Consider the following 25,433-nt stretch of genomic DNA (forward strand, 5'->3'; position numbering starts at 1 on the left):
GGGATGGGGGCAGGGGAGGCAAGGTATCAGGATGCCAAATTACTGAAATATGCAGGGGGAAGAACACATAAAAAGTGAGAAGCTAGGAGAAGTTGAATATATTTTTTGCATAATTACAGTGTCTCTGTAGAATAGCCTGACAAAACACATGCATCTGACTTGACTAAGACTTATTACTAGGACAGTATCATAAATTCATGTGGTCCAACTATCCACACTCTTTTCTACTGCCTAACAGAAGCACATTCTTTAGCTGCATTTGAAGTAATACAATATACTTGCAATAGTACTTCTACTGAAAGTATCCACGCTCAGCACTGCTTTGAAACTTGTGGCTTTTTTACTCTATACAATTTACTTGTCCTGGATTTTGGTCCCTAAAAGCCTGCTTGCAGACTTAAAAATATTTATTATGTTCTCTGGCCTGGGGTGGGCAACTGGTTACACGACAGGTGGTCCTGAAAGACATCCAAGCCCAGGGAGAAACTGGCCCCCATCAACCCCCTGGACATTTCACTGAGAGAGTGCTCTGCAGTTCAGGATCCAGAGACAACAGACTGCCCTGGTATGAAAGTGCTGATTGAATGTGATGGTTGACATTTTTCTTTAAAAGAAAATACTTCACCAGTGGGGTAATTTGGCTTCAGATGGGAAAAAAAAATAAAGGTTGGTGGGGGGAGTTAAGTAGGAAGAGATGAAAAAAGATGAAGAACATATTTGCATTACATCATAGGTATTCCAGTCCATATATTTCAACTTTCCATTTACCATCATGGGCACAACTTTGCAGTTGGGCTCCCTTTCCCAAAAGAAACTCAAGCACCAACTGCTGTGGAGCACTTGTTTCCTACCGCGTGGGAATGAGGATGAGCCCCGCGCAGATGGCAGCTCTCTACAGGAGATAAAGCCTGATGGGCACCTGAAATACATGTGAGGGAGACAGCATGGAGCATCTGAACTGCAATTCCCCAGCACTTCACGACAGAAAGATTTTAGGACCTAAATTTAGATAGTTCTCATCCAAGCAGCCAGCTACTGTTCAGATAAAATTCACCCATTTTTGAGTAAGATCTCCCTTCTCCTCTAACACTTACCTAATATTCCAAGTTATTTTACTGGCTTCCTGTCTAGGAATGTGATACTCATTAAGTACATCCACTGATGTCTGTTCTTAGACTGAAGTCCTTAAAAACTTGAATTCTAGCCAGCAGCTGGATCAGTATGGCTTAGAGGAGTCCAGTAGTAATGACACAACATGGTGGAGAAAGGCTTGGACATCTGGAGGAGCTAAGGGGAAAAGTCAATGGCAAAAGTGCCGTGATGCACTTTGTTCAAATCAAAATGCCAAAGAAATAGAGGAGGTCTGTTGTGGGGGGGGGGGGTTCATTTTAATATTCCAGAAAGTATTACTGGCTGATGGAGAGGGTGCCAGGGAGGGGAGAAGGACTTTCCAGTCTACAGTACTGCCCTCCTGATTTCCTTACCTGTAATCTCAAAGCTCACCTCTCCAATATTACTCTGTGTCCTGCTCACCTTGTCACCATCCTAGAAAACTTTGAGTTAGCACAGCAGACCCAGCCATCTCCACAGCCAGCAGAAGGGCTCGTGTACATTCTTGTTTCCTGCAAAGTAACACCTTCTTCTCTTCTTTATTACAATGTTAACAGATTAGGGGAAAAAAAAATTAAAAATCACTTGTGTCAAAAATGACAGTTCTTGGGCAAATTTAGAAGCCCAAAAGAGAAAGAACAGAAAGATCTCTTCACACAAACACACACATGCCCTATGAGCTCATGGAGAGGAAGATTTTGAATTAGCTGCTTTAGTGGCTTGAAAGCCTACTTGCCAAAGAGACTTCTTTAAGTGACTGTGGGGAGCAACACCATAGAAATCATAAGAAAAGACTAAGGTGAGGGAGAAGCAGAGTATAGACACTAAGGATAGGCAACACCTCAGAGTAGTATTGGTACTGGTCCCACCTGCCAAGCACATCTTGGGGCTCCAGTGTTTTCCTTCTGGAGTTTAACTGCCCTGTTCCCAGCAAAGCACACCAGAAGGTCCCTGTTAGAGGGCTGTGAAAACACCCACATGAGAGGCTGAACTAATGGCAATGTAACCCTCCTCCCAATCAGGGACAGATTCCCACTTTGCTTTCCCAGGATTTACAGCCAGCACCTGTCTTGGTTCCTTGATCCCCATTAACAAGAAATTTTTGTGTATGCACTGCTTCCCTTAAAGTGATCCTGGTAACTCTGCCCCTTCCACCTGCGCTTCTCTCCACAGACCCTCGCCATTCCACCTCTGGAAAGACATCTTCACAGTAACAAGGCCATGATACTTGGAAAGATGGGATAATGAAAGAAACATGACAGCAAAAGCAGGAGTTAGAAACACTTCAGATCTGTTCCACATCCTGGCTGTTGTTGCCTTGTTACGCCACTATCGCACCACTTATCTTTGAGACAAAGATAACAACAGAAGCTCCTGTCGGACTCTTCTCTGGCTCAGATGTTCTCAGACCATTTACCAGTTATTTAAAACATAAAGAGACTGTATGCTTTTCCTGGGAAACAGAGTATGACAGGGTCAGTCAGAGACTCCATGGCAAAACTGAGCAGTCATTGCAGTTACTCTCACACACATAGCTACAGAAAATGGTAAAAAAACCCTCAACACCTGAATAGCCCACCATGGTTTTCCATCACAAACAGCTTACTGCCTAGAATTTAAATGTGAAATTACAAATTATGTGCCAATGAACAAGCTTGCACAGAGAGCGCTTCGTTTATTCAAAACACAGTAGTTAATTTGCCAGCTTAAACGGTAAGCGGCTTTATTTCTCATCAACTTATAGAAGGGAAACAAGTTATCTTGACATAAAGCAAAAATAACCTGAGAACAATAACTTATATTTCTCTTTTCTCCTAGTTTCATGCTGTTGGAATATTCTGTTTAGCTCTGTCACTTTATATTTACTATAAAAGCTATGCCAAGTCTGTGACTACATCTCAAATGTAAGTAGTGCACTTGTATATTCTACACTGATTTACGAAGTGGGTGCCTGTATGATGGATTAGTAAAATGCTGTAGCATGTTTTAGGAATCAAACACAGGCTCTTTATCAAAGCGTTCAGAGACATCAAATGTTATAAATTGGCTCAGAGCATTAAAAAAACCAAACCCAGATTAAAACCTTAATTTGGGGTCTCGCTATATTTTTGATTCAAGCACATTAGCTGTCATTTTTTCCTCTGTATGTTTTCAAAAGAATGACTTGTTCATAACAGGTTTAGGCAAGCTGCTGTTTGGAAGGGAGTATGACCCTTTCTTTTATTAAATATCAAGAACTAGACTTCCCCCAGCAGGAATCTGTAGAAGCACAAGCACTGGATTTACTTATGCTGGAGAAGCAGGCCGCAAAACTCAGAACACACAGAGAAAAATCCAACTGTTTCCTCAAGCAGTAAATAACCATCTAACCAGGGCAGCACTAGCCAATCCCACCACCACAGACTTTTTCAGACCCTCTAGCTTATGCCATCAGTCACACACTGGAGATGACCTCTGGTCACCAGCACTGAGGAAGAGATTCAGGGTGGCTTCCATGTTGGGAAAGGCCACACTGTCACCATATCCCCAGCAAACACCATCCGGCCCCCTTCACCCCAGCTCTCCCCAAGCCACATTTTCATTTATCTGCTCAATAATTGCTTATTCTACAATCCGATTGCCACGTTACAGCAGGCAAGACATGCTGTGAAGCAAGAGAAAACTTGTCATTTCTGCCAGTTGATTGCTTGAAGACCATTAAAGAATAAAACAAGATACCTATGGAGCCTTGCAGGTGAAGAAATAAGCATTTCTGGCTTAAATCATTCCAAACAGCACACACAGCTAACATCTGCTAGGGAAGCAAACTGATCTTCTTGTAGCTCGTTGGCACCACACATTGGATTTTTCTCTGTAAAATCGTAACAAGGTACGTCTTGGTGCAAAGAGGATGAGGCTCAGGGTCGGCTGCAGAACTCTTCCCTCCGGCAGCTGTGCAGTATTACTATTTTCAAAGGCAGGGCTCAAATACTTATCAGCGTGGCTATCTAAGGATGGTTCTTAGGCCACATGATCCAGAAGTAGACACAACAAATTGTCATCTGTAAATGTCAGTGCTCGCACTAGGCGAGCTTTTGTTTCCCCTTAACACGCAGGGAGAGGATCCGATCAGAGATCAAATGTCAGAGTCGCTGACAACAGGAAATTAAATGAGTTTAGATAGAAGCCAAAATAATACCAAAATATTTTTTTTTATTTTATAATTAGATCTCAAGTTTTATGCAAAATAAACACAACATAATTCTTAGGTCAAGGGAGTAGATGGAGGTTTTGAAGGAATTGTGGTTTAAGATCCCAAGAAAGACCCAGGGTGACAGCTAACATAGATTATTACTAGCTTCACTGCATCCAGAGGAAGCTGATGGGATACTTGGGAACCATCACTGGACAAGTTCAGTTATGGGAGTCTCAGAGGACCTTGAGAGTCCTCCAGCATGAGTAAAAACAGCTGAGAGTTCCACTGCTCCTGTCCATGACGGCCTGTACTTCTACTGGTTGCAGCAGAAACCATGTTCTATCCACCTCTCACTGGAGAGAAAGTGCAGCCATGTTAGTCACTTCTATAACCAGTTTGACACCGGAACCAGTCACACGTTACATTAGGGCAGCAGCCAGAGCTGGTCACAGTCTGACATCAGCTTGGCAAGGAAATATGGGCATTCTTCCACATCTGGAGAGGAGACCCCCATTACGACATAGCCGCATTTCAGCATGTAACTCTGAGTCCCTTTTCCATATTAAAGCAGGCAAACGGTGAAACTTTTATCAAACAATTGTTAAGTTCCGACTTCATTTCTGCTACCTGTGCATTTGTTGTCCAACCCACGTCCTCTTGTCTGACAACAGCTGACCACCTGTCTAAAGAAGGTTTTGAACTTGAGCTTCAAGTGTCTCTGCAATCTTCCCAGAGATGCCACCAGTAGGTCTTTCACCTCTGCAGGTTCTAGAGTGAATCAACAGCAGGGAAGTGGGGAGGGTGCAGTAACAGCTTCCAAATTCTTCTCCAGAAGCAAAGAATTCAAAGTCTAGAGTAAACACATGCTGAACTTTTGTGGCATAAGGGGAACTCGGTAAGAACAAGAGACAGAGTCTGAAGCAAGAGCTACAGCCACAGAATCACCCAGTATATTGACCCATGACACACGCACACTTATGGTTACTCAGGCTGTATAGGTGAAACCTCACATGAATACATGTTTGCATATACAACGTTAATACACCAAGTGTCAAACACACAGTGCATGCACATGAACAGTGGCAAACCAGAGCTGGGAATTCAGAAATCAGACCATGACATGCTTCAAAAAAAAGGGGGGGAGGGGAGAGAGGGGAAACATGGACACATGCCCATGCTCTTTCTTGGCCTCGCTCTTCATTTTTCTTTGGTCTTGTATTTGGAATACAAGCAATGGATAACCCGCATTGTAGTCTTCATATCCCCGTTCACAATATCTGTAGATACACAAAGAGCAAAACCAGATGGGAAGGATTAGCAATCCCTGGGACAGAAAGAGAGTGCAGCTGCCAAAGACAATCTTCCACCTCTCCCTGCTTATAATGCGAACCTAGGCAATGTGATTGTAACAAGAAGCAAAACAGTAACTACAACGCTAGAAAGCTATTTATTTGTCTAATGAACTTCAGAGAAGGGACCTTCACTGCACTATCTTGTTGGAAGACAGGATAAATAACCCACAGTAAGAAATAATCATTCACTAGCAGAAAACACAGTAGATAATTTAATGGGACTTTACAGCTTTATTAGATTTTTATGATTCTTCTACCCCAAGAATCGTGTTGGGAACTACCTTACACTATTTTTAGTTGTAAAGTTTCCACCATGTTTTGCTGCTGTTGGCTCTTTTCTTTGTTTTTCTTTTCTTTTTTTCTTTTCCCTTTTAGTTTTCAGATTCCATGTTCTTGGCCAAACCACCTGCTCTTGTAGTTAACAATCGAAATGGAAGAGAGTAAATGATTTAGAGGGTCTACTGTTCTTTTTACAGTGCTGTATATCACTGGGAGAAAGACTAAAAATGAAACACTAGCAAATGAGATCCTTGAACAATCTAAGTAGTGTAGCTGTAATAAGTGCCCCTAAATAATATTAAATTCAATCACTAGCTGAGGATTTTCCCAGTGCAGCTAAAGGACTTGCAGGTGTTGGCACCAGTATTTCTTATACTGGTCAACTCTATATTTGAGGCAGTGCAGAATAGCCAGAAGGGAAGGAAAGAAAACCTGGGTTTAACTCCTTTCATACAAAAGACGGATCTCAGCATGGAGACCTGAGCTCACTCAGATTACTCTTCTCAAAGGCAACATAAATAGCTTTCCAAACCCTTTATGCAATACAGCAAAAAGCTCACAATTTGTGCATGCCTATCGTGCAAACTGCCAACACAACCAAGGCAGTAGTGGGAAAAGAAACCAGAAAAAAACCAAACCAAGTCAGTTCTAAATTCTTTCCTTCCCTCTCCATGATGTCATGGGTTACATAGTAAACACATGCACCCACTTGCTCATGAATAATTAATAAAGAGAAAATGCTTTAATAAAGAGGAAATAAAGAGAAATGTTTTAATAAAGATTTGATTTCCTTAATAACAAGCCCTTGAGCTTGATGAAGGAATGATGGTGTGAGGTTACATGCCTTGTAAGAGGTCAGGCTAAGCAGTCACAGCACCATCCACTGGTACAAACACATCCCTCGTACTACCAGGAGCTGGCTAAAAATTTCTAATTGGAAAATTGGACTCATCCAAAGGAAGCTTCTTTTATTTTTTTTGAGGTGAGGCAAGAGAGGGGTACATGAATTCACCTGGATGTAAGAGATCAAAATTCAGTTCCTAGGTCTGAACTACTGTCCCAGTTTTTGGCTGTGATAGCATTAATTTTCCCAAGAAGCAGGGAGAGTACACAGCCAGCTGACCCAAACTGGTCAAAATGATATTCCATACCATATGATGTCATGCTCACTATATAAGGGAGGAGCTGGACAGAGAAGGGGAATCACTGCTCAGGGATGGGATGGGCACTGGGGTCCAGGGGTCAGTAAATTGTATTGTGTATCACTCACTTCGTATTTTCTAAGTATTGTTGTTATTTTCTTCTCCCTTTGCTGTCCCAGAAAACTGTCCTTAGTCCAGCCTATCAGTTTTATCTTGGCGTTTTTGGATGGGATTTTTTCCAATTCTCCTCCCCATCCCAGTGATGAGGGGTAGAATCAAGCAAGCAACTGCCTGGTGCTCAGCTGCTGGCCAGGGATAAACCCCTACACCTTGGCAGAATAGCAACTTAAAACATATGAATTTCACTTTCAGGAGACTGACCCACCAGCTCTTCTGGGTTTGAATAGAGCTGTCATTAGTGTTTCTGATTTTCAGGACAAACTGTGCAAGGTGTCCTCCCACTTGCAACAAGCCTGTTTTTTAACTTTTCATGAAAAAAAGGAAAACAGCTTTCCCTCTAGCTTAGCTGCTGAAATTTCCCTGGGAGTTGCTGCTGCTTTAAATCTTTAACACTGACTTATTAAACAGTTTAAGTTCAGTGTAAACTTAACTAAACTTATAACAACCCAACACTCTCAGTACAGAACCAAAGATTGTTGAAAACAATTCAGAACTTTATTATTATTCATTCTGAATGAGGGCAGCCATATAATGAAACGTGTCAGTGTCACACTGCAGAACCTACTTTCTTCAATTACCCTGACTTTTGCTAAGCCAGGATATTAGCAATTCTATTCCAGACAAGTTTGCATGTCATGACTCACCTTCAGAGTTCACAGGGTAATTCAAAAGGCCACCATCTGCCAGCAAGTCCAATGCAAGGTTAACGTTGTGAAGCTGTTGATGAGCGAGAGAAATATCAGTATAATAGAAAACCGTGCAGTGGCCAGGAGGTTTTAAAAGTATTTCTCAACTAGCTGAGGTAAGATACAGATTCATAAATATGTAGTCATATTCACCTCCTTAGTTTTGATGGAGTGCTCCTCAGAATTTTTACCAATTATCATATAAAATTGGATGTTAAAATCCATCTCCAACAAAACACATCCCATGAGGTGGGCAGAAGCAGCCATTTATTTAAAAATAGACCTTTACATGTGAAAGTCTTGTGTCAGTGGATATTTCCACAAGGAAAATAGTCCAGATACATGACTGGATCTAATAGATGCATGAAATTTATTTCTATTTTTTAAAAACACGCCTATACACATACCACATTTGGAACAAACAAAAACTACATAAGGAAAAAGTTCTCTACATTTCAGTCAGAATTACTAGACTGGAAATCTTCCAACCAGCTATATTTATGAGCCAAAAGTTTGTGCTCTAATATATAAAGATGTCTGTACACAATAGCAGGAATGATGTTACCCTCAATATTACTCATGAGAAATTAAACACACATCTATGAATGAAGGGGGGTGGTGGTGCCTGATTTTTCCTCACTTGTTTTTCTCTTCCTTCCCCACATAAAAGCAGTATCACACACACAAAGGCAGTAGTCACCCATCAGTTTTTAAAGTAATATAACACCCCATTACTAGCTTCTTACAGCTTAAGGGCAGTTGTTTACCTGGTTAGTAATTAGCAAAGACCCCTTCCTCTAATGAAGTAACAAGTCCTGAATGAACTTCAAATTGTGTCTTCGTCCACTCCTTAGGCTATGGAGCAATTTATCCTTCATGAGGCACATCAGAACTGCTGCCATGCTGGTCCCTGTTACCTTCCAGCAATAAGCATGGGGATGTCCAACACATAAACCAGGCAAAACCTGTGTGCTCTGAAGCAAAGCAGTGGATTTATGCTTTACCTGATTTACAAGTAACAGAGACTGACTGTGGGGATTCGGGCTTGTTTTCTTTCTCTGACAGCCAGCAGACAGGAGACCTTAAGCTCATTCACATCTACATAGTTCTCTGATCAGAACAAATCATAGAATCATAGAATTGTAGGGGTTGGAAGGGACCTCACGAGATCATCGGGTCCAAATCAAACGTTTCCATAATGAACCAGCACAGGCAAAGGGAGCACGTTTCCCTCTCTGTAACGCTTACGAGCTTTGCAAGGAATGGTAACACACAGGTTTCAAACCAAATCTTCAGGCAAAGATACTGTTGATTACCACAGAAAGGTAACCTAGAAAAATAAGTTGCTTCATCCAGCCACTCTTCCCAATGCAGAAGAGCTGGACAGTCCTCTAGGATTTATGACTGGAGCTCAGGACATTTGGGGTATTTCAGCTTTTGGTCTGTTTCGGCAAAAGTACGGAGTTCACACAGTTTTGATAAGCACAAGGGCCCTCCACCTTCTTCATCTCCTGACTGCACTAGTTCACACCTAATTTCAGCCTGACCTATGTTGTGATTAAATTCTTTGCCTCAGAATACATAAATCTCTATCCATGTGAGCACCCAGAGCTGGACTTTCTTTTTACAGTTACTTGTAAACCTCATTTTTTACTAATAAACACCCCCCAAAAAAGCAGCAACAAACCTATCCATGCACAGTGGTGTCTTCTTCCACCCGTAGGTGGGTTGCCTCCCAAATTTCTGCTCCTGCTTTCCTCACCCCTCCTGTCCCTCCAAAACAAGCCCCAGTCCCTCTCTATTTCTTGGTTCTGTTTCCTCCTCACCATCACTGCTTCCACCCCAATTCCCCCTCCTTGCAATTCATGAGGTGTACGCACCCCGCTCTGAACCACGAGCTCTCAGCTTAAATGAGAGACTCGACACGCCACACCGACCGTAACGGTGCATGTGGTTGTCACCATTTTTATAACACAAATGACAAGTTTTACATCTCAGCAAAGGTTACATTTTCATACTTTACTGTACCAATTAGCGTCTAAAATGACAGGGAGTTAGAAAGCACCGGGGATTCGAAAGACGTATTTTATGTACAAATGACAGCTGAACTATGGCCGCTCAACGCTTTTAGTTACATTGTCATCCCACTTTTCATCTCCTAACGAACATCAGAGGAGAAACAAATGGTAAACAGCACTTCAACAAACTGCTTGGCAGTGAGTCCAGTGCCTGAAAGTAACTTTGCTAAAATGAGATCACTTGTGGGGTTAAGAACTTGGGAGTCTGAGCTCTGATTTGTAGCTAAAATGTAGAGGCATCTTGGTTTCTTGAAAGAGATCTGTGAGGCTTGAATAAGGCTGACCCAAAAAGGTTATCAATGAGATGTTAACTCAAATTAAAAAAAAAAAGTATTATTGACTTCCTCTGCATAAAGCTACTGGAAATGTTGAAAATTTTTTCGAAGTCGAACTGGAGCAAACAATTTTGAAAACTGAGGGAAGAAAAACAACCCCAAGGAAATGCTTTGATTTTGTTTGATTCAACCCTTCAACATATATTTTCCTTGTTCCAAATAATTTTAAGATTAAAAAAAACAGATCTGAGTTCTCCTAATACCTGCTATCAACTGACAGCCATGGCTTTTTGACAAAATCTGAACCTATGTCTTGGACAACTGTCCTTTTAAATGTCTCAATGAAAAGTTCTAGGAGAGTAACTATTAATACAGGACCTTGATAATTTTCATTACAAATAAATATCGCCCAGGGAGAGTAACAGCGGTGAGGTCAGGAATCAGAGGACAGCCTCATCGACGCAGGAGAGCTGTAATGCAAACCACGCCAGAGGAGAGATTCCCTTCTCAGGCAGCTCTCACACAAAAAGGATCTGGCACTGTTCACCTTCAGAGGCCTAGCTGAATATAACCCAGGAAAAAACATCTGTGGTTTCAAGATTTTTCTGGGCTATCTAGTGACCCAAATGAAAAATCCCTACCCACGCCAGAGACAACTTGAAAATACTTCAATTATTTCAAAAATATTTCAACATCCTAGATCTGTGGGGGAGGCATTTACCCCAGCAGCCCAGCACACACTACCTTCTGGCTGGTGCCACCTTTTTCTTTTAAAGCACTGATGAAATCTGTCTGGTAGAGCTTGAAAAAGGAGTCAGACAGATCTGTCTGGGTAGGTTACAGCTCCCTGCCTCGGGGGAGGAAAATATCTAAGTTCTCAAGAGCTTCCTAAGCACAGAGACGGCCTTCAAAATGTTCTGGCCATGTCTTAATTAAGGTATATTTTTAGGATAGCGTAAGGAAACCAGTTCTGCTATGCAAGAGGTGTCATCCACCCAATGTTGTTGGCAGGACAGACTTGTAGGAAATAGCACACCAATTCCTCACCACACAGACCCTCTGCATTTCACCATGAGGCTTCAGAAGCCTGTATCTGCCTAAGAAACACAAGCAACACTAGTTTCCCTGCCATGATATAACAACTGCTTTTGAAGAAGACACCAACCTATTCCAAGGTATTTTAACAGCACAGAATGCACGCATTTCTACTGTCCCAAACCACCATCCTGCAAACACTGTGCAGGCATCTGCAGCAGTCGTTAAAGCAAGACGCAGAGCTCTTCACTGACGTACAGAAGCATTAAATGCACAAGATATTTGAACTCTCAAGCTTTAAGTAATTAAATAACAACCTACCATCTCTGCGGTGCTGGCTGGATTCAGGAAGAAATCCCTTAAATTCAGAAAGTAGCCCTCCAGTTGTCCAATTAACAGAAGCAAGGTAACTCCATCTGCAAGCTAGATGAAGAAAGATGGGAATATTATTTATTATGTTGGCTTTTAGTGAATTACTCCGATAAATGCCATTCTAGCGATAAAGGAATTTAAATGGTACTCTGGCAAGCAGACAACCTAATGACTCAGCTCCCTCAACCTCCTCTACAGTGAGCTTCATATTTTACTTACATAAGGCTCCCAAGTTCATATTAGTAAAAATACAACCTTGTAAAATGATAGCTATTAAAACAAACTATTCCAGATGTGAAGAGACTTCAGACAACTGCAAGTGACAAACACGTAACTATAAATAAAAGAAATTTGTGCCCAGTGCCTGAGATTTATGACAAAACACTTGCAAAACTTCCTTTCTCACAGTTGCCCACCAGGAAAACCCAAAAGAGCACCAGAGAGCAGCTCCACTTTTCATCTCCCCCGCATAAACCTCAGGGACCGCCACGGCACCGAGGGTTTGAATGCCTGAAGCAAAGTAAAAGCTGTGTGCAGATTTCTCCTGCAGTTATTGCATGTGCCTCTGCAGAAAGGAAAAGCCAGGAAGGACTTCCCCAAGCTCACTTCCCATCACTCCTTCGCTCCCCAGAGAGGCGCAAAGAGATGCTGTAGTTTCCCGGCTCTGTGCGAGCCACTGTCCATCCACCCTCTCCAGAGACAGCAGAGGAGGACAGCCAAGGCACGGTTGTGGTCACCTTCACTCTTCACCAGTGCCTAGGGAAGTGATGCCAAGGTGCCTAACAAGCTCTTCTCTTGCAATCTCACGGCCTTCTAAAGAAGCTGGACGCTCAGAGAATATGATGTTAAATGTAATGAAAATCAGCCCTTCCTACCGTGAAGCATTAAAAATCACTAAGCACCAGCAATCAACTCAGCTTTCAGTTTAATTGGCAGAACACCTTTATTTCCATCCCAACAAAGAGCGCTCACAGGAAGTGGGCAGACTCCAAAAGTCATTCCCTGTAGGATTACAGGGGCAGCATTCAATACAAAGTTCTATTTTTTCCACTACTACATTATTAGCTTCAGAAACGTTCAGAGACTGAAGCCTGATACCTTAACCTGAAGCTAGAAATAATTGTTGTTTTGCCAAGTTTCAAATTACTACAACGAAAAGGAGGAATCCTAATGGGGAGAGAAAAGACTCAAGTGGCTGACAGAACGTGGTTAACATGCAGCGTGGAGCAGGCTACCTGAGATTTGAGGTCTGTCACATCTACTCCTAATCTTCCAACATGCTGGTTGACAAATTGCAAAAATATCTGAAGAAAAGAGGAGGAGAGAACTTCTTTCAGTGAAGTCACGAGTTATGTTTTTGCCTGACAAATTTTGAATTATGTTAATTAAATAAATTACCTTTTTTATAGCATCCACTTTATCTGGAGCACGGCTAAATATTTCATCGAAGGGATCATCATCTGTATCAAAACAACATTAATTGGTATTATTTGGAATAACTACCTGATCAGAGGTTTAAACTAGCTCCAGGAGGAGAAAAGTGTTCACACCTTATAAGCCAAGGAGAAAAAGTTGTAGGGAGACAGAGAAAACCTGTGCTTTTGTATTTATCAGAGGAAAGGGTGACAAGCTCCCTTTCATCCTGACTACAGCAGAGAACACAATTTACTTCGTTCAGCCCTGCAATTTTCACCTGCAGAGGTTCTTGAGATTTGTGCTGCCACCAGTTTGAACAAAGACAAAGTTTCGCATCTCTAGTTTGTCTCTTAGTTATGGGGGCTTTTTTAACCCTCAATCTCTGCAATAAAATATTGTAAGCAGAGAAGAGCAATACATTTTACTGATCTCCCCTCCGACAGAAACATCAGTTACATCAAATTTCCAGAAAAGCAGCCTCCTTCCTTCAAAAAAACCCACAAAACAGATACTGGGTTCAGAGACAATCCCCTCCTCAGAAAATTCAGACCCCAAAAACCACCAGCGCTGCCATCCAGTTTAAAGACAGGCACTGAACCGGTGCCAGCAGTGCTAGGCCGGAGAGCTAGGACCAGTTTAAAGATTTCCAAGGAAATGAGATTCATCAAAGTCCCCATAAACACCCAACCACACCTCCGTTTCCTGCCCGGGTTTAGCGAGAGCAGGATAAAGCTCCCCACAGTAACCCAGCCACGAGGATGTTCTGGCTCAAGCATGAACAAAGCAATTGGAACACCCTTAAAAATCAAGGGCGCTCTGGCAGCGTAACTAAACAGAGAGCCATTTTCTATGATGCAGGAAAGCACAGGCAGCTCTGCCTGAGGAAGATTGCTCCCAAAAGGCAGCAACAGGGAAGTCTCCGCTTCCAAAGGATTTCCTCGGATTTCTCCATTCTCCCTGTTAGGATGTTGCTGCAGGAGCAACGTCAGGGAATATGTGAGTCCATGAAACAAATCACAGAGCTACAGTCTGAAGCCTGGAACTGTCTCGCAAACGAGAGAGCCCTCTCCTGGAGCTGTGCTTTGGGATTCCTCCCTTCACTTCAGCAAGCTGTGTCAAAAATAGAGAGGGAGAGAGAGCACACTGAAGAGTGAACTGCAGATTTCCCTTCACAACAAAATCAGCCCACTGGAAGAAACACCTAATTACAGGGTTGGGTTTTGGTTTGTTGGGGGGTTTTTTGGGTTTGGGGGTGGGGTTTTTGCTGTTTTGTTGGGTTTGTTTTTTTCCACAATTTCAGCCCACACTAGAGACCACTCAGTGGAGTAAGTGGTAAATATGTACCAAATGATACAGTTTGCAACTCTGCAAAGGATGAAAAAGCTAATATAAAGGCAGAGGAGAATTAAAACGGTTGCCTTGATTCATGGGGGATGCAACATGCCCCCGTGCAGCAAGGAAGAGCAGCTCAGGCTGAAGGCTGAGCAGTGCCAAACTTTCTGCAGGCTCTGCACACATGGACATTTTTCACCTCAAGTGTTTTGCAGCCCTCAAAACCCCAAAGGGTAATACCTCTGGGGACACCGGTTTCACTGAGCTGCTGTCCATTGTCAAGTACCAGCAGACTTCAAAATCTCATTTGCAAACTGCAGACAGGAAACTACGTTGCAGCTGGTAGCAAGGAGAAGCACAGCTCTCCTGCCATTGCACTCACACATAGTTCCAACAATGAATAAGGCCAATCTGCAAATCTAAGACATACTTTGCCCCCGGCCAGGTCTTCTTTGTCGGGTCATCAACCCACTGTTTCATTTCTTGTCTCACCTCCCATCTGTTGCCTGTAGGCCACAGACCATCGGCTTTCCAAACCATGTTGTGTTGATATGAACACATATTAACAGAAGACACTTGGAAAAAAAACACTAGAAGAAACTGTGAAAGTCCATTAACTCCAGTGGGAGCAGACAGAGTTTATCATGAGGTAAAAAATGGATCAGACTGCAGTGTATAATAGCACATAATAGCAAAACATTGAACTTGGCAATGCCAGTACTTACTTGACTGCGTGTTTGAAGTCACTCTAAAGGTGTAATAAAAAGCAAGAATTAGAAAAAAACATTCAGCAGAACAAACCTTATTCATAAGCAAAGCTTATCTGGGCCATCACCTATCTTGTAAAGCAGGAAATACAGTACAAAGCACTGTTAACTTTATGTCAGAGTAACTTTCCAACAGACATCTTTAAGTACACTGCATATCTGTATAAGCTTTTGGAAGCAGATGAGATTTTAACTGGCTCACAGACCAATAAACATTTATTTTATAAGCACAGTCCATAATATCCTCTTCCCGTAAGCTGCTCATGATATTTTGAAAATGCTCTAGCACATAAAAGACAATAGGAAAATCTGTTTCTGGTCCTTGGAATGATGTTCATATTTTCTCACTATATAAATGGTATCCTACTACTTAACTCATTTAATAATGAGAAATACCTCACAAATTGAGCAAGCTCAAACCATTCTTTCACAGTAAAATAAGAAAAGAGCTGCCCCCTTTCTCTTTATTTAATGACACACAGCAATAAATTCAAAGTAGATCTTAACCAGTGTGCCTATAGAAAATGACCAGTTTAGTCTGGGACAGGTTTATTTACAGTACTCAATTTTTATTATTGTATTTTTTACAACACTCCATGGGAAGGGCAATCATTAAGCCTTGGAAATAATCACACACATTATTTTAGAGAATTTCATATAAAGAGTAAAGAAGGGTATTATAGCATAATGCCGAATTTGAAGAATTAAACAAAAAAAGGAAAGAAATCAGAGAAACAGTTTGCAAGCATATGCATTCCTGGCTTCATGCTTTTTGTCATCATCATGATCCCAGCTATTTTTTCTAAGGGGGAAAACACCCACAGTATTTCCCTTCTGATTGACAGTGTAAAAACCAGATATATCCCCTCTTACTTGTTTCCTGTAATATATTCCACCGCTTCTGCTGTCTTTAATCCTCCGGAGGTGTTCTGTTGAAAAGACAATAAATATTTTTGGGTTTGTTACACACACATAAAAACCCCAGCCCATGAGCATTAATGAAGCTTTCATGACCTGCTTCCTGCCTTAAACGATTACCAGAGGGCATTTATTCAATGAGTACAATTAGTACAGGCATTTTGAGAAGTTGCTGCTTCCTTCTGCTCTCTTCACTCTTCAACCAGAACTTACCTACTTCTCCATCAGAGGAAGTCAAAGGAGAAGCACGTGCTCTCTCAGCTGATGACATTCAGAGGCTGGCATGTTCACCTGGTGACCTGATGAATGCATCAAGCTGCTTTGTGCAGACAATTTGCTTGGACACCTCCCTGCATTACAGACTCTTCAGTTCTACAGCACTGCAGGTGGTCACGTCTGCCCTATAACTTCATGCCATGGCCTGCCAACCATGCATGAATGCCCGCTGCAGAGAACCTGGGTTTGGTGGGTTATTTAGATTTAGGTTGGCAATTCTTACTATTTCTGAAGCCACCTGAGATGTTTGCTTATGTCCTTGTATCTTTGTTCTTCTATATAAATCTTAGTACTCCACAAAGCATAAAAAACCCCAGTGCTTCAAACCAACTGATGGTCTGAAGAGATAGGATACTATAGGCATGCCTGCAGCTTTGTTCAGGCACCTGGCAAACACATCTCGTCACAGAAGTCTTCAGTGTGTGCCTCTCTCCTCTTCTATGCAGGAAGAAACACCTTCTGTTACCACACTGGGTCAACTCAATGCTGAAAAGGAGCCCACCCAACCCCACCAGGGCAAAGGCAGGTCTTTCCTGCAGGCATGTGTCACAGAAAGGCCAGGCCTTCTCTGCTCTCCTTTGGGCTTCCTCAATGCTTTCATCTCCTTGCCCTCAACCCCTCTTTCCAAACTCTGCCTTCATGGACTTTCCTCACCTTTGACCTAACAATTAGCATTCCCATCAGGAGAATTGGTTTCTCCCACGGGGAATCTCCCACACAAGGTCTCCATGGCCGTGTCTGTCTCAGGGTTAAACAGGCCTTTCTGGTCTTGAGGTTTCACAGATAACCCCTCCGAGTTTCTGCACAGCTGAAGCACTTGCAGTGCCATAAGGCGCTGGATGGAGGCCTGCTTTTCTGGCAGTCCAGATTGTCACTGATCAGACCTACACACGAGAGGCATGGGCAGCAATGCACAATTTGGATTCCCATTAGACACAAGAGATCACTCCTCTGCTGAAGCGCTCAACCGGCATGGGGCCACAACAGCTACTTTTGCAGAACCAAGCCCCAGAAGAAGCTGTCCCTCCAAGAAGCTTTTAAACCTCCTCAGGTGACACATGTAGCTCAAGGGCATGCTTTGTTTCAGTTCCAGTTTTGATGCTCCAAAGAGGGAAGAGCGCTTGGTTATGCTGTGCCAAGTCAGACAGTGTCCTGGACTCTCACCACCACTGAACTGCAAACCCTCTGTTGAAACTGTAACACAGTGATGCTGATATTTACAACTATATCCCAAATAGTGGGATGTCTGATGTTCTCCTAACATCCCAGCACTGACTTTAAGAAACAACACAGAGGAAGAAAAGCATGTAGAGAAAAATACCAAAATGGGACTACAATGGAAGTGGAATAAAACCCACCTTCCTTTCAAGAAATAAATCATCAGCATTAAAATAGTGTCCCTACTTATGAGTGTGGGCTTCTATTTTAAAACACTTAGAGACAGTAAGCGCAAAATTTCTTATTTTTCTTCTTTACAGAAATCAGCAACTGTTTTCCATTTGGATCATCGTTTTTGATCAAGGAGGAAAAAAAGCGTAGTGTTGCTTCCCCTTTAAAGAGCAGCATCTGAGCTGATAGCAAAAGGACAGCCTGGTCCAACAAACCCAGAGATTAAAAGGCACAGTTCACAGGCAACACAAGGTGTTCCACAAGGTTCTTCCACACAGGTTTTGGCTGGGACAGAGGTAATTTTCTTCCAGGGGCTACGCTTTGGTTTCATACTGAAAGCAGCGTAGATAATTCAGGGATGTTTTTGATATTGCCGAGCAGTGCTTACACAGAGTGTAAGTCTTTTCTGCTTCTCACCTCACCCCATCCCACCAGCGAGTAGGCTGCAGGTGCACAAGGAGTTGGGAGGGGACACAGCCAGGACAGCTGACCCCCACTGGCCAAAGGGATATACCATACCCTATGGTGTCATGCTCAGCAGCTGGGGGAAGAAGAAGGACTGGGGAGGGGGAGAAGTGTTCAGAGTGATGGCTTTTGTTTCCCCAAGTAACCATCAGGCTTGACAGAGCCCTGCTGTCCTGGAGATGGCTGAACACCTGTCAGCCCATGGGAAACATTGAATGAATTCCTTGTTTTTCTTTGCTTGCACACGCAGCGTTTGGTTTCTCTATTAAACTGTCTTCATCTCAACCCATAAGTTTCCTCTCTCCTGATACTCCCACATCCCTCCAGGGAGAGGCGAGCGAAGGGCTGCGTGGGGCTTTGTTGCTGGCTGGGGTTAAGCCCCGACACAACAGCACACACTCCCTAATTCTATGTAAATTAGTCTTGTGAAAGGTCTTGGGGACCTACTGTAACAAATACTGAAACTATGTTTACCTCAATGGTGATTGTTTCCACTTGAACATTTGGAGGCATGGCCAGCTGGGGTTCGAAGTGCTTTGCTATTGCAACCAGAAGATGCAGCGTGCTCAGCAAGTCCTTCATGAAGATAGCTGCTCCGTGCAAAGAAAGAATACAACGTTCAGCATGCAAAACAAGTCAACCTCACCCTAATATCACAAATAATACCCTCCCTGTGCAGAGGACCCCAAAGTCACAGAGGACCATAACACAGGTGGGACGTCTGGCTGGGGTTTATATAGTGTCAGGATTCCACAATACCACATCTTAAAAGTCTCTTTTGAGAGACAAACACATGGATGCCGAGGGCTGTTAAGTGCCCTGCAAGCAACTTGCTTAGAGGATGCAGCTTGCATGACCCAGTCAGGGTCAGATATTCCCGTCTCAATCCTGACTCAACTAGGAATTGAAAAGAGGTTGTTTAATGACAGGTCTTGCATCCCTTTGCCTCACAGCAGCCTTATAGCAGAGGAAGCCCCATGATGGATGATTCTCTCAAATTTGCTTTTGCACCTACATTCCACGCTCCATTTCAGCTGACTTTCTTCCAGTTGCAGACACTTAGCCACAGCTTCCAGAATCACAGTGAGTTTCTGACGCTGTTTTTTTTCCGTTAATGCAATCTTGTCAACATCCAGTGTGAGAGATCCTAGGTTTTCTGACAGAGAGCACACAGAAAGAAGGATGGATTTTAACACCCCCATAGGAAAAAAAACCAAAAATACATTAGGAACATAAAGTGACAGCAAAGCACACAAAGTCTTGTTTTGAATGATTGATACCATTTAGTAGCTCCCCCAGATCCACATCCCACAGCTGTATGCCTTGTTAAATTCCTGCACTTTCTGAAAGTCTCAGTAAAATAAGTGTAGCTCTGAAAAAGGGAGAGGACTCAAGGAATTCCTTGCAGAATCATCCCCCAGCCCTAGCACTCCGCATTCCTCCATTTCCTAGTGGAAGCTACAGGAATCCCACAAGGGAATCTTTTCTGTATACGGTGTACCAAGGCAAAATCAACTCACATGGACAGAAGAAACCCCAGTTCATTGCTCAGGCAAGTAAACTATAGAAAACAAGCCAATTCTTTCACAAAGACCTGAGGGCAGCAGCGTGAACAAGGAGATATGATTTGAAATCCCCAAAAAGAGTGAAAGAGAAAAGGAAAATGAAGCAAGGACAGGAAAGATTGAGAAATAGAAACAGACCAACAGGCTGCTCTGAAAGGTCACATCTTTATACAAGCACCTTATAGCGTAGAAAGCCTCTTAGATTTTCATCAGGTCCAGACCAGTGCTTTAGACCTAGAACATTTTTTTTCTTCTTTTTTTTTTTTTTTTTTTTATTTCTCCCCTTCTTTTAAATCAGGAAAACAAATCACAGTGCTGATTCCATCCAATGTTTCTGGTAACATCACAGTCACCTTTGTGCTTACAAAGCCCTCCTCCTCTTCAGAGGCGCTGCAATTTCACACTTCAGAGTTAACCTTTTTATTATGTTAACTAGCAGGTAAAAAGACTTTCTCTGAAGAAAAATAATTATATAAAAACAATAGCAGATCATCAGGCCTTTGTTCACAATTGCAATTATCACAGATGGTTCACAGTGCTGTGCTGTCTCCGTTAGGGAGGTCATTGCTGTGGCAATTCGTGAGGTTTATTCTCTGCTCTGGAAGTTCCTCTGTGATGTGTTCACCAGCTGAACTCAAAGCAGCAGCTTACCCAGAAGATGATGAAGGACCAGCCCATCGTACAGATCTTCTTCCAGACTTTTAACTACTATGTGTTCGTCTTTCAGAGTTGTGTTTATCCAGTCGATCAATAGCTGTGGAGGGAAACAAAGCAGCTGGCAATCATATTCTCGATGCTTACACAGTACAGCACTGAGTGCTATATTGCATTTCACCTTCCTCTTTAATCCCTTATCTCATATTTTGGTTGGCTTTTGACCTCCACTTTTGTGCTTTCTGATTGGCGTTTTAAAGGGAAGTTAAGTGTCAGTTACTTCTCCCTAATTTTCAAGGGAAACAAATGCCTCACAAGTTATATTGCTATGAAATTTGTAGAAATACTTATACAGGTGAAGAGAGGCAGACCCTATTGCCACTTAATCATCAGGGAAAAGGCTACAGAGTACACTTCCCAACCCTTGCCTTCATTAGACATAATACAATTCACACAAATCCAACTGTCAGACAAAAGGTAGTAAAGAAAGAGGCTTCACTCATTCTGTCAGTTGTTTCTTGTAGTCATCCATGTTACTAGCACTCCTCCCTTTCCTCACCTATTTTTGCTTCCTCCTTGTTTCTGCAGTTTTCACAGAATCACAGAAGCATCAGGACTGGAAGGGACCCCCAGAGATCATCTAGCCCAACCCCCGTGCCAGAGCAGTATCACCTAGAGCAGGCTGCACAGGGCAGCATCCAGGTGGGTTTTGAATGTCTCCAAAGACAGGGACTCCAAGACCTCTCTGGTCAGCCTGACCCAGTGCTCTGCCACCTCCACAGTAAAGAAGTTCCTCCTCATGTTTAGGTGGAACTTCCTGTAGTCAAGTTTACGCCCATTGCCTTTTGTCCTGTCACTGGGCACCACTGAAAAAAGACTGACCCCATTCTCCTGACACCCACCCCTCAAGTATTTCTAACCACTGACAAGATCCCCCATCTTCTCTGGGCTAAAAAGTCCCAAGTCCCTCATCCTCCCTTTGTAAGGGAGATGTTCTAGTCCCCTAATCATCTTTTCTGTACCCTCTTCAGTAGCTCCCTGTCCTTCTTGAACCAGAGAGCCCAGAACGGCACACAATATTCCAGATGAGGCCTCAACAATTTTGTACTAATCTGTCTCAATACACCTTATTTTAGGGAAAAATGAAGAGTGCATTTTGTTTATTTCTTTTTCTTACATGGCAATCTTCCCATTGCCCTTTCCAACATCCTTCCTGCCTTTGCAAGGGGAAGTTGCTCAGGAAGCCATGGGCTGGCTACAACCGGAATGGAACCATGTTCACAGTTATATTCCCTGGCCCTGCAGCCCCTTCCTCAAGCACTGTGCTCCCCTACAGGAGACCGAAGGAGGTCCTCGGTACTTCCCCAAGCATCTGTTCTATCCACATAGGTTTACAGAAAGGGAAGATGAGCTGCTGAAGTGGAACTGAAAAGCAGTAGCCCCAGCTGGCCACTAAACAGAACCTCTCAGAAGAAGGATGGGTATTGCTGGAATTGCTGCAAGCGAGCTCCTGGAGTTTGTGGGGTGGATAATATCTCTCTCTCTGTAAACAGAGAAGTTTCGTAGTGGATAGCTGCAAGTTAGCCAAAAATAACAAAAATGTAAAAGTATACACCTATGTATTGAAAAATACACATCTGTCTCTGAGGTGCTTGAAACCACACACGGAATGAGAACGCCTGACCCCGGCACTCGCCTGACCTGAGACCCTGTCAGAGTGTTTGCAGTGCCCCTCGTCAGCTAAGAGGCAACAAGAACTTTCTAGTGCCCCTCCACTGGCGCTTGCGGGTTGAGCCCTGGCGAAGGTTTAGGGGTGCGAGGGGTGGAGCGGCACTACAGACATAAGCTTACAGCCCGTAGGAAGCCAGGGCAGCCCAAAGTAGGGCTGAGTACAGCTCTCTGAGGCCCCCTGTTTGCCACCGCAGCTCTAAGCCACCAGACCTACAACCTGAGCTCACCAGCCAGCGGGGCCCCGCTTGGCTGCAGAGTGTTGGGTCAAAAAAGGGGTAAGGAAAGGAGAAAAGGAATACTTAAAGCTGCTACTGGCTTCCAAATGTAACTATCTCTTTTACAGACAGTTTAATACTTATGGTAACTATGGTGAGCCGTTTCACATTCCCTAGCTCCCCAAAGCCACCTTGAAATGAACACCCAGTGTAACAGCCTTTCTCCCAAACGAATTTCTGTGCTTCCCTTGCTCTTCCCTTGCAGGTACCTCCCTGTCCCCACCTCCAGCCCAGTCTCTTAACTGAAGGAGCTGTGAACTCTTTTGATCAAGAAGGCAATCAGCAGCACTGATGGGCACCCAGAGGATTACCTCCCTTGGGACACAATTTCCACCTCCTCATCATCCAAAGAAAAGAAATTAGGCAGTAAAGAAGAATTTCAGGAGTCTGTCAGGAAACAGATTAAGCATTGAAGCTCACATAAATCTTCCTAAACTGAGGAAAGCCCTTCATTTCTGGCAGCCTGGAAAGAACAAGTTCAGTACCCTTGTAGACAAAGCAATTGCATTTTGCAGCACCACCTTTCAGATATTCTCTTTTCTATAAAAACACTGTGAAAGGCTGACTAGAAAAATGTAATCTTTTTGACCAAACATGCACAAAGCTTTAAGAAAATGCAATATAGGAGCACATATATTTATGGATTTATGAATACCATATAATACACACATCAGCATGTAGCCTAAGCTGGTTCTCATAATATTTATAACAATTTTAGTATCTCCATAATGCAAGAAGTGCTGCTTTCAAAAGAGACACACCACTTTTCTTCCAGGAAATTTCAGCGTGCCAGCCTTCCCCTGGGCTGCACCGCCAGAGAAACGCAGTGATTGAATGTGATGAGGAGATTTTCAAAATTACTTGGAAATAAAGTAGTTTCCCATTAAATAGGATTCATCCTTCACAGTTACCTCAAGCAGACAATGTACCACACAACAACTCGAAAGCTTTTCTCCTGAACTCTTGATGACTTGCACACCTTTCGTCCCTTCTCTACGCTATCCCTCTCTGTGCTGCATCACAGCTGAGCCAGCTGCTACTGGAGGAAGAAGACAAGGCAGAAGACTTGTACTGTGGGATCAGGGCAGCAAATTCACACATATCCAAACATCTCTCCTTTGTCCCAGCAAATGCTGACGTGGGTTTGCTTGTGTCCATTGTTTCAGAGGGATTCTTATTGCTATTACGCTATCACTACAATGAACAGCAACTGGGTACTTCAGGTGTGTCTCATCCACATGTCCCAAGTAAGGAGAGGTACCATGTAAGAAAAAAATCAAGTTTTTAAGTCTAAACTCCACTTCATGCAGAGCAGTGACCACTCACATCTGCAGTGATGCAGGCATTTGGTGCTTGGTCCTGTATGGCCCCAGGCACCCTGGCACTGTGCTTAAGCAAAAACTCTGGTTCACTTGCGTGGAGCTCAAGTGCCAAAAGCAGAGCTTGTCCCCACCTGCAGAGAGGTGGGTAAATACAACAGGTTAAAACCACTTGAGATGAGGGTAAAACAGGGTAGTATAAAAGAAACGGTACCAGTTTTAATTCTTCCAATTTGGGATTGTTGATTGAGGTTGGTTTTATGAGTTTCTTCTTCTCACCTATGAAAGGAAGCAAACAAGATCCACCACAGTGATCAGATATGACTAATGCAAGTTTGCTGTAAAATCAGCAAATTACCCGGTATCACTAATTGCCACATGTAGAAACACTGTCATTTTTATTTTAGCTGACTCCTTGCAAGTGAGGAGATAATATATCAGACCATTAAAACTGTTAGTGGAAATTATACTTCACTGTAATTCAAATCAGTAAGATCTAGACAGACAATCCTGGAAAGAAGAAGAAAAATGTGTGAAATTTAAATTTCATTTAAGAACGAGCTAGAATGTGTGTTGCTTCTTCATGATCTGACTAGAAAAGTCAGCAACCAAGTTACACAGAGGTTACTTACTGCTGATAAAACCATGAGACCACTGCTGAAACACATATACATTCATTTGTACTGCATGTTTTCTGCTTGGTTCTTCAAGTGATTCTTTGGATCCTTCCCTGTCCTGGTTGATAAATTACATACCTTGAGCAATGGCATTCTCAGCTAGGAACTGATTACATGCAGGAGGGTCTGCAAAAGCATTTAAAAAGTCTGGATCCAACATCTTTTCTCACTCCTGGCAAACTGGTAAAAAAATCTGGGGGGAAAGGAACACAATTTAAGGCACATAAAGATCAAAATTAGTGCTGGGATGAAAACAAAACTAAACTGATTTTTTTTTTTTTTTAGTACCTATTTCCTGACTGGTAGATTGCTGTTTTTAAAAAAATCTGAAAATGTATTTAAATGTGTATGAAGTCAAAAAGAACTTTCCTTTTTTTTTCTGTTAATCGTCAAAATATAGGAAAAAAGCCCTGAAGTACTAAAACTTGGTTTAATTCCATCTAATTCTGTCTCATCTGAATTAGATTAGGAAAATCCTATTTCAACTGAAATTAAAAAGCTTTCTATTTCTAGGTACCAATGGATATCTGCTATTAAAATGACTAATACTTAAGAAATATTAAATCAAAAGTGGAGTGGTTAAATCACTGAGACAAGCATAAATACAAGCAGTTTTCTTCATTAGACCAGCTGGTATCACTGTGGGGAAACAGTGGCACGTTTCTGGGTAGACAATCCCACCTTTGGGATTCACTGTGGGTGAAGTTTTCCAAAACATCTAGGGATCCTGCTGGAGGACAGCAGAAGTCAGAGAAAGGAATGGTCATACATGCTGTCCTACCAAACACCTGGCTGAAATTCATCTCTTATCACCAGCAGCTACCAATGAATGAGGGGCTAGCAATGATACCTCCCACTCTTCTAGAAGCCAAAGGTGACTCAAACCACAGGGCAAGAGGAGATGAGTCTGACTTTTTAACCATGGGTATATTTAAGGTGGTGTTATGCTGCCTAGACAGACAACG

The 25,433-nt window shown here is 42.7% G+C and overlaps 1 protein-coding gene across 1 annotated transcript; it reads right to left on the minus strand.

Annotated features, from left to right (window-relative positions):
• Positions 1–5,482: 5,482 nt before the first annotated feature.
• On the minus strand, positions 5,483–24,628 carry PARVG (parvin gamma; the record flags this gene model as incomplete). The annotated part of the gene is made up of 12 exons (XM_084268539.1): positions 5,483–5,562; positions 7,883–7,955; positions 11,634–11,735; positions 12,920–12,988; positions 13,083–13,144; positions 15,158–15,180; positions 16,073–16,128; positions 18,722–18,837; positions 19,263–19,403; positions 20,464–20,566; positions 24,006–24,070; positions 24,547–24,628. 12 exons carry the CDS (start codon positions 24,626–24,628, stop codon positions 5,483–5,485), a joined length of 972 nt encoding a protein of 323 aa, XP_084124665.1.
• Positions 24,629–25,433: the final 805 nt, after the last annotated feature.

Source organism: Gallinula chloropus (genome assembly GCF_964237585.1).
Source record: "Gallinula chloropus genome assembly, chromosome: 1".
In the NCBI taxonomy this organism is placed as follows: Eukaryota; Metazoa; Chordata; class Aves; order Gruiformes; family Rallidae; genus Gallinula; species Gallinula chloropus.